Source organism: Podarcis liolepis (genome assembly GCF_965112155.1).
Source record: "Podarcis liolepis genome assembly, chromosome: 1".
In the NCBI taxonomy this organism is placed as follows: domain Eukaryota; kingdom Metazoa; phylum Chordata; class Lepidosauria; order Squamata; family Lacertidae; genus Podarcis; species Podarcis liolepis.
This window is the reverse complement of record NC_139554.1, coordinates 69,111,044-69,127,739: the sequence shown is the minus strand read 5'-3', so window position 1 is coordinate 69,127,739 and position 16,696 is coordinate 69,111,044. Positions and strand designations below refer to the sequence as shown.

Genomic DNA, 16,696 nt, shown 5'->3' with positions numbered 1-16,696 from the left:
TTAAAAGATGCAGATTAATGGTTTCATTGGCACCTAAACTACAGTTGTTGATTTATCAGTCCATTTGTAGCAAAGGTGATAGCTGTAGTGGTCACAACACCATGTTACAGTGGTGCCTCGCAAGACGAAATTAATCCGTTCCGCGAGTCTCTTCGTCTTGCGGTTTTTTCGTCTTGCAAAGCACAGCTATTAGCGGCTTTAAGAAAAAGGAAACAAACTCGCAAGAACTTGCAAGACGCCCATAGGGAAATTCATCTTGCGAAGCGACTCAAAAAACGGAAAACCCTTTCGTCTAGCGAGTTTTTTGTCTTGCGAGGCATTCGTCTTGCGGGGCATTCGTTTTGCGGGGCACCACTGTATAAGAAAAAACTGCTGCTTTTCCCTTATAGGGTATTCCAGAGCCTGTATAGAGCCCTTCTAAGGTTTCCTGTCTGCAGGAGAAAGTAACAGAGGCCAGCCAGAGTATACTGTACTGAGAAGCAAAGCAGTTTGGAAGCCTGATCTTTATTAAAGGAACTGTTGCAACAGGGTCCCCACTCACCAATGCAGGAGGGAGGAGAACCCTGAACAATGGTGCACAAGCCCTTATATAGACACTTGAAATTGTCCACCCTGTAGTCCAAGACCACCCCCCTGAAACATCATATATACATCACGGAAGAAGGTGGTCTACAGCAGAAATCCTGTTTGCCAGGATACTTAATAATAGTCACTGATTGCATTACCTGGGCAGTCTGACCATTCTTTTGTGATGGTCAATACTTTAGTTCCTGAATCCAGGTCAGAAGCTCACCCTATTCATACACAAATGTGGCCTTTTTGCTTGGAAGCAAAAAGACAATGGGAAGGCTTTCTCCATTTGCCTCCCTTACTGCAGAGGAATATTTGAGCTAATTGGGAGAGACAAAATGGTTTCAGGGTTGTTCTCCCATACTATTTCAGACACGTGGTGTGTGTGTGTGTGTGTGTGTGTATGGTGCATTTAATATATACAGGGTGAGTCCTTTAAAAGAGGCCCCGTGGATACCGAGTACACATGTTCCACGGGGCCTCTTTTAAAAGACTCACCCTGTATGTATTAAATGCACCATATATGTATGCATTTATGGATATTAATATTTATTCTATATTTGAGACCTTAAAATTCTTACAACAATCAAAAGATACCTGTGTTCCCACTACAGCTGACACCCTTGTTGCAAGAGGGCTGATCATTGTACAGTGGTGCCTCGCAAGCTGAAAATAATCCGTTCTGTGATTCTCTTCGTCTAGCGGTTTTTTTTGTCTTGCGAAGCAAGCCCATTGACGGATTTGCGCTTTTAGCGGCTTTTAGCGGCTTATCTGCTGATCGGATCAGCTGATTAGCGGCTTAGAAAATGGGGGGGGGGGAACCCGCAGGAACTTGCAAGGCATTGTCGTCTTGCGAAGCAAGCCCATAGGAAATTCATTTTGCGAAGCACCTCCAAAATGGAAAACCCTTTCGTCTAGCGGGTTTTCCGTCTTGCGAGGCATTCGTCTTGCGGGGCACCACTGTAGTTTGGACTTTAATGAAACTAAGGGCTTAGGCTTATAGCCATTGATCTGTATACTCTTCCCCTCCTTCAATACTCTAACCTGTGATTTTCCTAAAGTGAGTGCTGGGACTTCTTTAAAAAGGGGCAGGCAGGTGCTTGGAGATGTATTTTTCTTTTTAATATTTGCTGCCAATTGTGTGTGTTTATAGGGCTAGGGATTCTGAATATCTGCTTGCTACTTTTATGTCCCCTTTTAAATCCAGTCTGAGTGGCTGTGGGCATTCTCTCTGCTGCCATTCCCTATTTATTTGTAGAGGACTTTTAAGAACAATTTCCCCTCTGATCTCTCTCGAAAAACTTTTAAAGCAAACCTTGGAGCCGTTAGCTTTTCCATTTCTGTGATGTTCCTCTAAAGCAAATATCCCTCTGTGACAAGATCCCTTAATCAGTACTCATGGTTGATAGGTGTAGTCTGAGACTTTCCCCACCCCATCAAGAATAAGATTGTGTTGGTTTCCTAAATTGTTGTTCAAGCTCTTTTTAGTAGTCTCATCTTAAATTCTATAAATTTGTTGAGGAGGAAGATAGCATGCTTACAAAATGTTTCCTGGCACTACAAGCGTGTAAGTCACTTGCAGTGAACAGCAGGAATTGTCTCTTACACACACCCTAGGACTTTAAACTCAACTTTGATTCATTCTGCATAGATTTGTGTTGCATGTTTCTAATAAACAGCATGTTCCTAATAAACATTGGCAGATTCATAAGAGTGGAGTGTCATGCTCTTGAGATAGAGATAAGGTCCTAGCCACAGGCACAGTGTTCTCAAACCAGGAAGGAGGGAAGAGCACCTTTGTTTGTGAAATGTGGAGGGGAAGAAGGAATAGTCTGCAGCTCAAAAATCAAACTGTAATAGAGGGTAGAGGGGAAGGATTCCTGAGCTGCCATCTTTCCATGCATGCTGTGTGGGAGGTAGAGAAATCTTGAGTACAGTCAATTCTCAAATTATGTGGGGGGTTATGTTCCAGGGATAGCACATAAAGCCAAAATCACATGTAGTCAAAACACATTGGGTGCAGTGGTGGTTAGGATTGCCAAAGTCTTTCCCCCCAGATCAGGGGTCTGCAACCCACGGCTCCGGAGCCGCATGTGGCTCTTTTACACCTTTGCCGTGGCTCCAGGGCGGATACTAGCGAGGGGAGGAGGCGCATTGTGCGCCCCGACACTCCCCACTGTGGCGGACGCTGTACTGGCTGTGACGTCGCATGGGGGCCGTGCATGCGTTAGTCACGCACCGTCCCGACGTCACCTTCCCGCCCGCTGTCAGATCGCGGCTCCGGAGATATATTTGTTTTAAATGTTGCAGTGGTTTTGCGGCTCCCAGTTTTTTTTCCCTTTGGAAACGGGTCCAAGTGGCTCTTTTTGTCTTAAAGGTTGCAGACCCCTGCCCCAGATGCTTGTCCCCTTTCTGCTTCCTCCTTAATTCTGTAAAGTGTTTTTGTGTTTTTTGTTTTTTTTGCTAAGTGTATAAAGCTGAAAATGCAGGTAATGGAGCAAGAGAAAGTGATGCATATATTTCCACTTCCTGTATTAAAGCTGATAACATCTCACGCAGCCAAATAGCAGCTCTTAATAAGATTATGCCAGAGTAAAGGGCATTAAATGTGATAGGCATCTCTTCTCCCAAATGGGAAAGTTGTCTGGGAGCGGGAGGAAAACAGAAGGGAAGCACGCCCATAGGAAATGAAAGAGGGGGGAAACCAGAAGTGTGTCCTCTGCTAAGAGGCTCTGGGTGCTGTTTCTTAAAGAGTTGGGCCCCCACCTCCTGCTGTCTAGCTTTAGTTGAAGAACATACAGCACTCTGAAAACTACAAAGCTTTATTTGTAATGGTTTCCACAAATTATTTTGACATCTGACTACACCGTATTCACTTACTTTACAGGCTCACAAATCAGTGAACTTCGTTTCAACTCTCCTTCAAATCACTATGTCGGAGCAACTGGATTTACCAGTGAGGCAGGCAGGCAAGTATTTTATTTATTTATTATAGTATGCATGCTAATATTATTTGACCGTGGGCAAAAATACGTAATGATAAGTAGATTTTAAAGCTGTTGTAACCTAGATAATATGAACAGAACCCATACGGTCTTAGAAAATAGGTATGGGTGTTTTGGTGGGGGAAAACGCTTGTACTACCAGTCATCCTTCAACAGTGGTAGAACTAACATACATATTTCTCCATACAAAGCTCTGTGTCTTCAGTGTGCTTATGATTACATGACAATGGTGTGTTAATATTTTGAGAAGAAAGTTCAACTCATCCTTCTTTGCCATTTCATTTCTTTAAAAAGTACATAATGGCTGCTGAAGTAACCTATTTGCTAGAAATAGTACTGCTAGGATAATACCAGACTCTTCAAGCTAATTGTGTTTGAGATGCATGCATTACTAATTTGACTGTTGGAATAACAGCAGGCTTTGCACATTATTTGGAGTCCAGTCATGAATGTAGGCATAAAGATTTGCTTCATGCCAGCTGAGGTGTACAAGGGAAATACTATTCTATGGTTCTCTTGTGATATAAGCTGAGCTAAAGTAAGTTCCATAGCATTCTGAAGGCTTTGTTTGCATGGCCTGCAGCTGTATTATATTTTTGCATCATGGTACAGTTACATTTGAAATACTTTGTTTTTACAGTTGGTTTATACTTCATAAAATCTTGTTTGATACCAATATGATGAATTGGAAATATAAACATGGATAAAATAATGATTTGTTGAATTCAGTAGCATTGACAACTCAGTCACTTTCACCTAAACCTCAGCCACCAAACATCAGCGCAAATGAGAAAGTTCAGAGTAATTCTGAAAGATTATGTGAAGTTGGGTAGGTTTGACAGTGAAGAAATTTCATACCCCTCCAAAGGATTCACTTTTGTCCAAAGGTGACATGGTGATGATCATAGCATAAAAGAGTGCTCAAAGTCAGTCTTGAGGATATCCATCAGACATCAGACCTGTATCCCATAATTCCATCAAAGAGCTTATAGGGGGCTTGTCTCATCTTAGCTGTACAGTTGCCCTATGAAATAGGTTAGACTGATTGTGAGTGGCATAAGACCACCAAGAGAGCTTCATATCTGAGTAGGAAGTTGGTACACAGGTGTCAGTTGTGACACTGTGACCACTTAATCACACTGACACTCTCCCTTAGATATGTTCTGAGATATGTTAGTCACAAGCTGCTGCTTAATCTCAGAATGATGTTTCATTTGGGTTTGTTTGTTTTTAATATGTGTTAATCAGTATTACTACAGAGACATCATAATCTTAAAAATGGGCTTGGGCAATATTAATATTGAATGCTTCTCTTGGCAGGTGTTATCTACTTGAAAAATATGATAACTCAGTATTGGCCTGACCGGGAAACTACACCAGGAGACATCCCACCTTACTCAATACCAGAAGAAGATAGACATTGCATTCGTGAGAATATTGTAGAAGCCATTATTCATTCTCCTGAGCTCATTAGGTATACTCTGAGTCATGATCACAGAGCACACTCTTTCCCAACTCTTTCCTTGTTATTTTAAGCCTTCATTGTCACTAGAAATTTTAACGTTGATGTTGCTATGATCTCAAATAAATCTAGGTAGGTGCTGAAAAAGGTATGAACATGACACCCATGTAATTTGGTAATGAGGCGATCTAGCAGTATCACTTTGGAGAAGCATGGCTATTTAAATAAATTCATTTGTGCGCCTAAAACTATTGTAAACTGCCCTGTGATCCTTGGATGAAGGGTGGTTTAGAATTTTTTTTTTTACTTAATTATTAATTCATTAATAAAAAACTTGAAATTTCATTTAGTACAACATTGCTTGCTCACTTTAATTAAGAATTCGGTTGTCCTAAAAAAAATCCCAGCTAATGCATTGTAACAGTATTTTTGTAACTTCTTGTGTTCCAGGGTACAGCTTACTACTTGCATTCACCACATTATCAAGCATGATTATCCAAATCGTTGGACTGCAGTTGTAGAGAAAATTGGCTTTTATCTTCAGGCAGATAATAGCGCCTGTTGGCTTGGAATTCTTCTCTGTCTTTATCAACTTGTGAAGAACTATGAGTAAGTTCCTGTCTGTCTTATAAACCCATAGAAGAGCCACATCAGTGAGGTGTGGTCCCAGTTCTCCTTGTAGTTTACACAGCTAGTTCCTAGACAGTAGAGTTGTTTGAATTGTCAAAATGAGCAAGCTGTGGAATCGGCCCATTTTGATAATTGAAGGGAAGGTTGCGAGTGCAAAGACTACTTCTATCAGGATCCCTGTACTAGCCTTTTATTTAAAGTGTCTTAAAGTTCAGAACATGGTGGATGCTGCTCCCCAGTCTCCTACTCTCTCCTCCCAAAGTCCTTGTTTTGTGTCCCACCATTTTACTCAAATTTTATAATCCTAGATGATTTACAAGTGTCTAACTTGCTTTCACTTAAGGGGTCATGAGAGGTGATTTAAAAAGTTTAAATGTCTGGCCCAGAGCATGGATTGCAGAGTTTTATTGCTGAAGCTACACAGGTTTGGTCCTTGGGACATTTCCTGGGAACTTTAATTAAGATGCTTGAGGTCCTTGGAGGACTGGGATGTAACTTGTCTAATTGCAGGTGTTCACTTCTTCAAAGTCATGCTTCTCCCAAACATTAAGGAAGTCTGACTGCCACGCTCCGTTGCACTAACCCACCAATCTAATGGTGTCCCTTGACATCTTTATTTTAATCAGTGTGGCATCTAAATTCTTTCTAATGTCAGTTCTCCTCCTCCTTAAAGATATAAGAAACCGGAGGAGCGGACTCCTTTGATAGCAGCAATGCAACACTTTTTGCCTGTTCTGAAGGATCGTTTTATCCAGCTTCTCCCTGATCAATCTGATCAGTCTGTCCTTATCCAGAAACAGATCTTCAAAATTTTCTATGCTCTTGTTCAGGTAAGAACATTTTTTTCCCCATTCCTAGTGCAATATTTCCTTAAATAATGTTGCTACTGTCTGAAGCTATTTTTCATCAGTGCTTAGCTAAGGAAGTCAATGACTCATTTGGGATTATTTTGATCCAGAGTGGGTTTTGTAGACTAGTTCGTTTTGAGCTTATTTTGGTCTCTATCAACTGAATGCCCCCAAAGAATATATTCACATGGGATATATTTTGAGCATATTTTGTAACCATTGCTTTTTTGCTTGTTTCTTTAATAGTACACATTACCCATGGAACTGATCAATCAGCAAAATCTAGCAGAATGGATTGAGATTCTGAAAACAGTTGTGGATCGAGATGTACCCGCTGTAAGTGCTTGTTACATTCAGGCCAGTCAGTTTATGAGCATGCAAAGAAACCATATGTGTAAGCTGAAGCTTTCTTTATAGTTTTTGCTTCTGTATTTCCCACATCCGATGTGGTAAGCTACTTTTCAAGTGGAACTATTGCTTGTCTTGTCAGAAGTGGGTATTGCAGTGCTGGAACGGCAAACAGTGTTCCCAACATGTTTGTGGTTCCCTTGCTTTCATGGGACCTGTTCCTTTTGGATCATCTGAAAACATAAATGAATTTGAAGGTATTTGGGGGCCCTTTTCTATATGCTATTTTTTCCACTAGAAGATACACAGTATTTTGCCATGGTATAATTGCATGGTATACTTTAAGCAAAGATCCTAATTTCTCAGAACCCCCCAAATAATGTGAAGTACTCATTCTGTTAATCTGCTATTGGTTCCTAAAGGAAACCCTTCAAGTGGATGAAGATGATCGACCTGAATTACCATGGTGGAAATGTAAGAAGTGGGCATTGCATATATTGGCTAGACTTTTTGAAAGGTAATGCTTTTCCACAATATTCCTTTTCATTTTTTAAAAACGTAACTTTTGTGATGATGTGCACAATATATTGCAGTATTATATTGGACTTCTCACTAATCCAACAGGTATGGAAGTCCTGGAAATGTTTCCAAGGAGTACAATGAGTTTGCAGAAGTTTTCCTAAAGGCATTTGCTGTTGGTGTCCAGCAGGTAGGAAATTCTCTTTCAAGTCACATGCTTGATTAATAATTACTTGCGGTTTAACATCCTTTCCCCCCTCTTATTTTTATCCAAATATGAAAGATCATACTAAGCTTGCTAAGAAAACACTTGAAATAAAAGTTCTGCCCCCCCCAAAAAAAGTAGGAACTGCTACTGCTTAAAAGGGTTTGATCCCTTGTTCTTGGTGTTTTGCACCATTTATTTTTGGATTACCAAGGTCTTTAATGATGGTATAGATTAGAGGTGAGCCTGCTGCCCTCCAGATATTTTTGGACTACAATACCCCCCACCATTGGTCCTGCTGACTGTGGTTAATGATAGGTGTTGAAAGTCCAACGACATGTGGACTACAGGTTTTCCATTCCTGGTATTGAATGAAGCTTGAGTGACCTGAGGTCATATATCAAGTCAGACTGTTTGCCCATCTGGCAGCGGCTCTGAGTTTCAAATTGTGAGAGGGGTGTCTTTTCTCTAATACAGTTGTACATTGGTTGTTGAACGCCTTGGTACTTGTACATTTCAGCTCCCGAACAATCGATACCTGAAATGAGTGTTCTGGTTTTCGAAATTTTTTGGGGAAGCCAAACATCCAATGCGGCTTCCGCTATTGTTTCCGGCATGCCTGCACAATAGGAAGACATGCATTGGTTTCCGAATGTTTGAACAGACTTTCGGAACGTATTCTGTTCGAAAACTAGGGTATGACTGTGTTGCGATATTGGATATTGAATGTGGGATCTTCTGCATGCAAAAGATGGTCTCTACCACTGAGCTATGTCCCATCTCCAAAGGGGAACATGATTTGTGAGACCATAATCAAGGTTCCTTCCACATGAATTGTTTCAGTGCTCCTGTTACTTGCAAATCATGTAGGGATGTGCTGACCATTGCTGGTTTATATAAACTACCAGAACTGGGGTTATTGGCACACTCCAAAAGGTACAAGCTCTCGTTTCCTAATTCCTTCCCATGCTAATAGGTACTTTCTAAATCATGTGTACAGAAAGCTGTGACCTAAACACAACCTAAGGTTAGTTTTTAGCAGTTATCAGCAAGATGCATAAATCTTTAGAAACAACCAACAGCAGTTTTTTTTTTGTTTGTTTTTGCTTTTTTAAAGGTTTTGCTGAAGGTGTTATATCAGTATAAGGAAAAGCAGTACATGGCTCCTAGAGTTCTGCAGCAGACACTGAACTATATCAATCAGGGGGTGTCGCATGCAGTCACTTGGAAGAATCTGAAGCCCCATATCCAAGTAAGTTCTTTTCCCATCATCCTCTCTAAATGGTGACTGCATAACAGCATGAATACCTTAAGCCTTTTTCTAGCCCTGTGTATTTTGAACTTGAACTTGAACTGCTTGCTATGTTAAGCGGTTTTAAATTTGGTTGTATTGAAGATAATGCTCAGTAAATACCCATAGTTGCTTTGAAAGCCATCAATTAGAAGAAACTTGGTGTGCCAGAGAAATTAACTACAGAAAAATACTTTAGACCTCTTTTGATTCTAGGTATCTTTGTAATTTTTTTTAATTTTATTTTTTGCATATTTGAGACAATTGTATATTTTTTCCACAGCAGTAAAACTTCAGAGTTCATTGGATTATTTTTCTTTTCCCTTAAATTTTTTTAAAGGTATTGGCATAGATATTTAATAAATAATAATATATTTCTCAGCGATTTCTTACTGTGGTGTCATATGAAGCCAAAATAAATCAAATTTACATATAGTAAAAGTAACTATGTTGGCCATAGAAACACTGAAAATTAAAATAGTGTGGCAGAGGATCTAATACGCATCCAAATGATGTTCTTTTAGGTGTTATGCAATTACCAGGTTGCACAAAAACTGTTGGTAAGCACCGGCGTAATAACAGCTAATTCAAGTTTTCATTTGATGTATTTAAAGTTCTGATTTAACTTGTTCAGTTTATGTTGTATGTTATGCCCTGAGAACTTTTTATTTTATTTTTTTTGATAGGGCAGCCTATAAATGCCAAACATGCTTCTAACAAATTATATTCCTTATTATTTGCAGGGAATTATCCAAGATGTTATTTTCCCACTGATGTGCTACACAGATGCTGACGAAGAGCTATGGCAGGAAGATCCATATGAATATATACGTATGAAGTTTGGTAAGTAGTTCAAAACTCAGTTTATTTTTCCAGCTAGTTAGTACTAATGAGGAGATGCTGCATATGTTAGGGACATTCAATCCCATCCCTCTAGCTGTTGTAAGAGAGCTTTGCACCACAACTTTTACTGTGGCATCCTGTACGAGGAACACAGAACGTAACTGGACAGGTCTGTTCTGCTTGTCTTGTACAGGAAGCCTTCACAATAAAGGAAATGCCTCTCTCCACCCCTTGCACAAACTAGTTGGTAACATTCACAGGTTAATCCTAACGCAGAAAGTACTTTGTGGATATATTTTACAATACTTAGGTTTTGAAAACAAAATTAATATGTTTACTACTTCCAGTTACTACTTCCAACATGTTAGGCATTTTACAGTATTGGGATCTTTATGTTATTGTTTGTGTTTTTAAAAACTCCTTGCATAAGTTGAAAGAGGAAATTGCTGCACTTAAATAACAAAACCTGGTGAGTGAGGACTAAAGTGGCTCTGTTGTCGGAATTCACTTCTTCTTTTGCACTAGTTCCTTTTATGCTTCAAAGACCAAACATTTAGACTTCTGTGTTTTGCTTAATAGATGTGTTTGAAGACTTCATTTCCCCCACAACTGCTGCACAAACATTGTTGTTTACAGCATGTGGCAAAAGGAAAGAGGTATGCTTTTTAAGGATTACCTGTAATCCAAGAACAGTAACTTTTTCTGGTATTTGTGTGGGCCCTCATATAGGTTTCAGGCCCAAATGTTTCCTATGATTAATACTTAGCCACTACAATTTACATGCTATTGTCATGTTTAAATTGAATTTTAACAAACAGTATTAATGCTGCTGCTGTTGTTAGAATTTTGTTTGTTTGTTTAATGAATCATCACTGCTTGCGCAGAGCCCAGGGTGATGCACGACAAAGCTGACAACAAAATTAAATCACTGATGAAAACAAACACACAACTAGTACAGTGGTACCTTGGGTTACATACGCTTTAGGTTACAGACTCTGCTAACCCAGAAATAGTACCTTGGGTTAAGAACTTTGCTTCAGGATGAGAACAGAAATCAGGCTCCGGCGGCACAGCGGCAGCAGGAGGCCCCATTAGCTAAAGTGGTGCTTCAGGTTAAGAACAGTTTCAGGTTAAGAACGGACCTCCGGAACAAATTAAGTACTTAACCCGAGGTACCACTGTATATTCATAAAGGAACAAGTATTAAAAACCCAATGCTCACGTAGCTGTTCAGGGCAAACATGACCATATTGGGGGTGGGGGTGGGGGGGTGTACACACACGCACAAACACCATATATATATATATATATATATATATATATATATATATATATACACACACACACACACACACACACACTATATATATATACTATATATATACACTATATCTATATATCCAGTTACAGATAGGTAGCCGTGTTGGTCTGCCATAGTCAAAATAAAAAAATTCCTTCCAGTAGCACCTTAAAGACCAACTAAGTTAGTTCTTGGTATGAGCTTTCGTGTGCATGCACACTTCTTCAGATGCACGAAAGCTCATACCAAGAACTAACTTAGTTGGTCTTTAAGGTGCTACTGGAAGGAATTTTTTTATATCTATATACTATATCTATTTATCAATCACCTACCTATCCACACACACGGACAGGCCTCTTCAGGAGAAGCCACACAACTGCTTTCTTCTAGATGGAAGGCACTACACCATCCCATACTGCAGCATTAATCATTCTCTGGACCTACCCTGTCAATCCATCACAGCTAGTTTGCACATGCCAAGAAGGATTGAGAAGACAGGTGGTCCACAAAACCCCTACAGATATCCTGTCTACATCAAGACACAGCAACTCAAACTGTAAAAATATATTTATTTGATTATGCAGTGAACAAATAATAAATGGATCCCACAAATTGGTGCTCCCCAATCTCACCAAGATCTGTTTCAACTGTGATATCAAATTAAGAGTAAATGGAAATGATTTGCCCTAAAAAGTGATTAGCAAATTTGTTGGAGGAGAACAATGTTCTTAAATTGGGCTGTACTTAACTGGCCATTTACCACCTCAAACAGCCATGTAGCATCTGAATACCTATAAGGTAACTGAGCAGTGTTCATTTATTAGAAAAATGAAAAGAAAGCCAGAAATGACATCATAGACATAAGGATATTTTCTAATATTTTGAATAATAACTGAAATATCTCAAATTGTCTCTTTATACTAGGTTCTGCAAAAGACTATGGGCTTTTGTTATCAGATTCTCACAGAGCCAAATGCTGATCCTCGTAAAAAAGATGGTGCTTTGCATATGATTGGTTCTTTGGCTGAAATACTTCTGAAAGTAAGTGCACTCAAAACTTCTCTGCCTAATTTTTGCCATATGAGGAAGACACTTTAAAAATCTTGTAGCAACACATAAATCTTGTTAACTCAAGTAATTACAGTGGTATCTTCTCCCATGGTAACAACTATATTTACTAAAATCCTTTGTTAGCACATTTCGAAGTGTGACATGACTGGCACTAGTATCAATTTGTATTTTGCTATTGTTAGAGGAATGCTAATTCCTGGCCAAGTTTTGTGACTTATTTGTCACCTTTCGAAGATGGAGACCCTATATTTTCAGGCAGTGGTTAACAAAAAAATCTATATTCCCTGGCTAAATTAGATCCAGTCCATTGGTTGGATGATCCATATTTCCTCAATACTGAACCCTCAGACAGGCACACACAATTTGTGCACATGAGGAGTGAAGTTCACCTTTTCAGCTACTTCCCTTCTTCAAAGCTCAGTGTGAAGTGTAACATGACCCCACACCTTCTGCTAGTTTTTCGATGTGTAGAAGATATGGGGGGGTCTTTTTTGCAGTAGGCTTCATGACAGGTGGGAAACAGCAAGATGCTGTTGCATGCTTATTCCAAATCCCAAAAGAAAATGAGAGAAAATATTACTCCCCTTAAGAGGCTCTGTGTGTGTGCGCGCGCATGTGCATGCATGCAGAGAAGTAGGGAGGGCAGTCAGTGCCAGCCACAAATGATGCCTGACTGCTAAGCCAAGCCAAAATGTGAACCTTTAGTGGTGAGATATCTGACCATCTGTGAAAGGTGGAATTGTGTTGCTGTAACTGACCAGGTGGGCAACCCTACCTTCCCATATAAACATTTGCGATTTGGGTGTATTAGGCTATTTGAGAGAGGGTTAATCCTGTCAGGACTGGGACAGGAGTGCTTAAATTCAGTATATTGCCGGTCTTGAATTTGCACACTTTACATAACTACCAATGTAGGAGATGCTGTGGTGTAGATATCTTATCTACCTCTTGACCCAGATGCTGGGTTTTCCTATTGGATTTCTAGAATCTTATGAATTGACAATAAACTTTAGCACTCATCTAATTTTTGACACTTTCCATAACACGCTTTTGTTAAGTTGAGACTGGAGAATAATTTTTCCATGATTGCATTTTGACACTCTGTAACTATGAATCATTTAAATGTTTGCGCCTGTCTGTCACAGGCTCTTCTCTTTGTTTTAATAGTCCAGTTTTTGGCAGCTGCTGCTGTTAAATATGGGAATTGCTAGTTTTGTCAAAGTTCTTTTTTAAATTTAACTTCATCTTGACATACTCTTACTTTAAAATTACCTTAGCAGAAAGGTTAGCAATCTTAACAGGAATTATTTCCTTTCTGACAAGTTAGATTGATTTCTAATTGTCTTACATTCCGTTGTCTTATATTCCAATAGAAAAAGATATACAAAGATCAGATGGAGTACATGCTGCAGAATCACGTGTTTCCTCTCTTCAGCAGCGAGCTAGGCTACATGAGAGCACGGGTAAGTGTAAAACCAGGTCCAGTCTCATCTGCTCTTTCCATTGGTAGCCTCTTGGTGAAGATGTCTAGTGAAGGGGAGGGCTAACATTGCATAGCTACTTTCACAAAAGGGCTATGTGAAATAGTGAGGAGCATATGATTTCTAGCAAGTGGTTTTGGATGGTGTGTAGGTGGTGGCCAGGGCCTTTGCAAGAAGGGGTGGTGTAATATCTTGTGGAAGTTGTTATCCGGGTTCCCAATTTTTTTTTTTAAGAGGCCACACTAAGAGTGGCAATGATCTTGAAGATGCCATGTCTCAATATCCTGGAATTCATGATCACAGCTTTTCTCGCAAGTTCCCTATTAGTATAACTCCTCTGTGAGAGTGGGATAGGGGTGTTGTGGTTTGTTAATTTTAAGAGTTTAGCAATGGTACAACCTGAAAGTGAGGCAGTCGGTTCTTCATGCAATTAAGGCCACCATGTGATAAGTTTCCTTTTTAAAGAGACCATCATGCAGTTTGTCACTTGACTCCTGACTTCTCCTCCCAGTGAAAGGCTGCAGGCATTTGTGTGCGTAGCTTCAAATCTATGTCTAGTGGCATGGTCCATTTGCGTTCTGCTTATGGACCATGTTGCTCACATACAACCTGCGGCCAAAGAGCAACTTGAGATCATAGTACTGGTCTAGTGATGTCGAAAGACAAGCTTACCACTGATCAGCCTCCAAACTCTCATACATGTCTATCCAAAGGGGAAATAAACATTTCAGGGTGATTCTCACATTTCTGTCTTGCATTTGTGCTTTTCACAACTGTTGTGTGGGATAGGTATGTCCATAATTACCTAAGACTGCATATCATCTTCTCCAGGCTTGCTGGGTGCTTCACTATTTCTGTGAAGTAAAGTTTAAAAGTGACCAGAATCTGCAGACAGCCCTTGAACTGACAAGAAGATGCCTAATTGATGACAGAGAGATGCCTGTGAAGGTGGAAGCTGCCATAGCACTGCAGGTTTTGATTAGTAATCAAGAGAGAGGTGCTTTTTCCTACCCTTTGACCTATCAAGTAACCTTACAGTGTTGTGTTAGGAGTGGCAACCTTTTTTATTTGGAGGGCTGGATTTCCTTGGGGCACCATCCCAGGACAGTGGGGTTGCGGCCAGTGGTGTGTGGGGCCACCCCACTATCTCCCTGTGCATTCCTGTGCTCTTTCTGACTCCCCTTCTCCCTTTTCCCCGTGCAGCAATTAGACTTAAGTAAAAAGCTCCCAATAGTGACAATGAAAGCCTTTCTCCCCTCCCCCCCAAGCCTAAGTTTTCTGTGGTTGGGAGGGGATTTTTCAAGGAGGTTGCAGCTGAAGAGAAAAACATTAACCTCGACATGTGCTTCAATTCCCCCTGAAAACTTCTTCTCCATACTCCACAGCGAATAGGCTTCAAAAAAATACTTTCACTGGCAGCTTTTTTCCTAAATCTAACAGCTTCACTGGGATTGGGGGGTGAACATCAGATCCAACAGCAGGTGCATGATTTAAACTGAAGGAGCCTTTTGGATTATCTCCTTGGAGGCTGAGGCATCTTATTGCTGGGGAAGCAATATTCCTAGAGTAACATCCATAATAAGGATAGGGTGGTGGGTGGCAGCGGCACATGGTCCAGGATTGGCAATCTGTTTTCCATATCAAGAAACTGAGCACAACTGAACCAGAACAGGGAGGGGTGAAAGCGTGGGGGAAGTGGTAGTGGTGTTTTGCAGATTATGATTTGTATATACATTTGAAAAGATGATTGAAAGCTACATTCATGCCAAGAAGCTGAGCATTACTTGAAATGGCCTTTATCAGAATGTGGCTTTGTAAAAGAATGCCTAAAGCAGGGCCAACTTGGTGCCTTCCAGATGTTGTTGGGGCTACAGGTAACCTCATTCCTGACCTTTGGCCCCATTGGCTGGAGACTGATGGGAGTGGTGGTTCAACAACAGCTGGAGGGCACCGCATTGACTACCTCTTATTTAAAGTACTTGCTGTTTTCCTGCAAGTTACAATAAAGTAATCTGTTTCCTGCTTCTTCTTTTTGGCAGCTAAGGAATATATTACCCCATTCATTAGACCTGTAATGCAGGCTCTTCTTCATATTATTCGAGAGACTGAGAATGATGATCTTACCAATGTGATTCAGAAAATGATCTGTGAATATAGTGAAGAGGTTACTCCTATAGCAGTAGAAATGACCCAGCATTTGGTAAGTCTCACTATTTTACCATGCTTATGGCCTGTATAGTATGCTGGCTGCTGTTTTAATATCCTGATGTTCTTCTAATGTAGACAGTCAATTACATATTCTAACCTGCTTAGTTTGCTGCCAAAGTTAGTGTGTTGGTGGTAGCAAAACATAGACAAGAAATAATATTTTTTATTAAAGCATAATAGAGAAGATTTAATTATACATATTTGGGATACTCTGAATTTTTCAATGAAAAATGACTTAGTTAATACCACAGAAATCCCAAATACTGTAGCGTTGTTGGGCTATTTTAAAGATTTGGGGTTGGAGCCAGAGTTACAAGAAGCAGAAGTCTGCTCTTGGGACTCTCTGCTGGTGGGCAGGAGGAGGTAATATTTGCCATTTTCTCAAGCTGCTCCAGGGGGATAAAGCTTGGGAAGTGGTGCTGGGGCCTTTGGGTAGAAATACCCTTTGTTTAGCAGTCCCCACTCCACCCCCTGCAACCACTTAGCTTAGCTGTTTTTTTGTTTTTTGTTTTTAAATAGATTTTTACATTTTTATCAGTTTGCATCCCTGATTAATTGTATTTTAAATTTTTTTTTAAGGAAGCCCAAATTCTACATCAGGGTTGAGTTCTTCCCCACCCCACCCTGATACAAAGTCTTATTTGATAATGTTCTTTTGCAAACAGTCCTGAAAATATTGTTTGTTACACTATGATTCTTTAGTCTGCTGTTGAGCTTCCTATTAACTCTTAACTGAGATTTTGTTCTTTCTCTTTGTAGGCAATGACTTTTAACCAAGTGATTCAGACAGGGCCAGATGAAGAAGGCAGTGATGATAAAGCAGTAACAGCAATGGGCATCTTGAATACCATTGATACGCTCCTCAGTGTTGTTGAAGATCACAAAGAGGTAAGAAATTTATTTTGCTTGTATCCA

General features: G+C 40.0%; 1 protein-coding gene across 1 annotated transcript in view; it reads left to right on the top strand.

Moving 5' to 3' along the window:
* Positions 1-16,696, top strand: part of IPO7 (importin 7) — a 40,601-nt gene that overhangs the window by 8,938 nt on the left and 14,967 nt on the right. Inside the window, exons 2-16 of the mRNA XM_083477005.1 lie at positions 3,458-3,539; positions 4,896-5,049; positions 5,488-5,646; positions 6,341-6,497; positions 6,762-6,851; positions 7,286-7,380; positions 7,488-7,572; positions 8,705-8,839; positions 9,622-9,721; positions 10,301-10,377; positions 11,946-12,062; positions 13,466-13,555; positions 14,405-14,570; positions 15,613-15,773; positions 16,541-16,669. Of these exons, the coding sequence (XP_083333131.1) occupies positions 3,458-3,539; positions 4,896-5,049; positions 5,488-5,646; positions 6,341-6,497; positions 6,762-6,851; positions 7,286-7,380; positions 7,488-7,572; positions 8,705-8,839; positions 9,622-9,721; positions 10,301-10,377; positions 11,946-12,062; positions 13,466-13,555; positions 14,405-14,570; positions 15,613-15,773; positions 16,541-16,669 (1,797 nt within the window). The remainder of the gene's footprint in view (positions 1-3,457; positions 3,540-4,895; positions 5,050-5,487; positions 5,647-6,340; positions 6,498-6,761; positions 6,852-7,285; positions 7,381-7,487; positions 7,573-8,704; positions 8,840-9,621; positions 9,722-10,300; positions 10,378-11,945; positions 12,063-13,465; positions 13,556-14,404; positions 14,571-15,612; positions 15,774-16,540; positions 16,670-16,696) is intronic.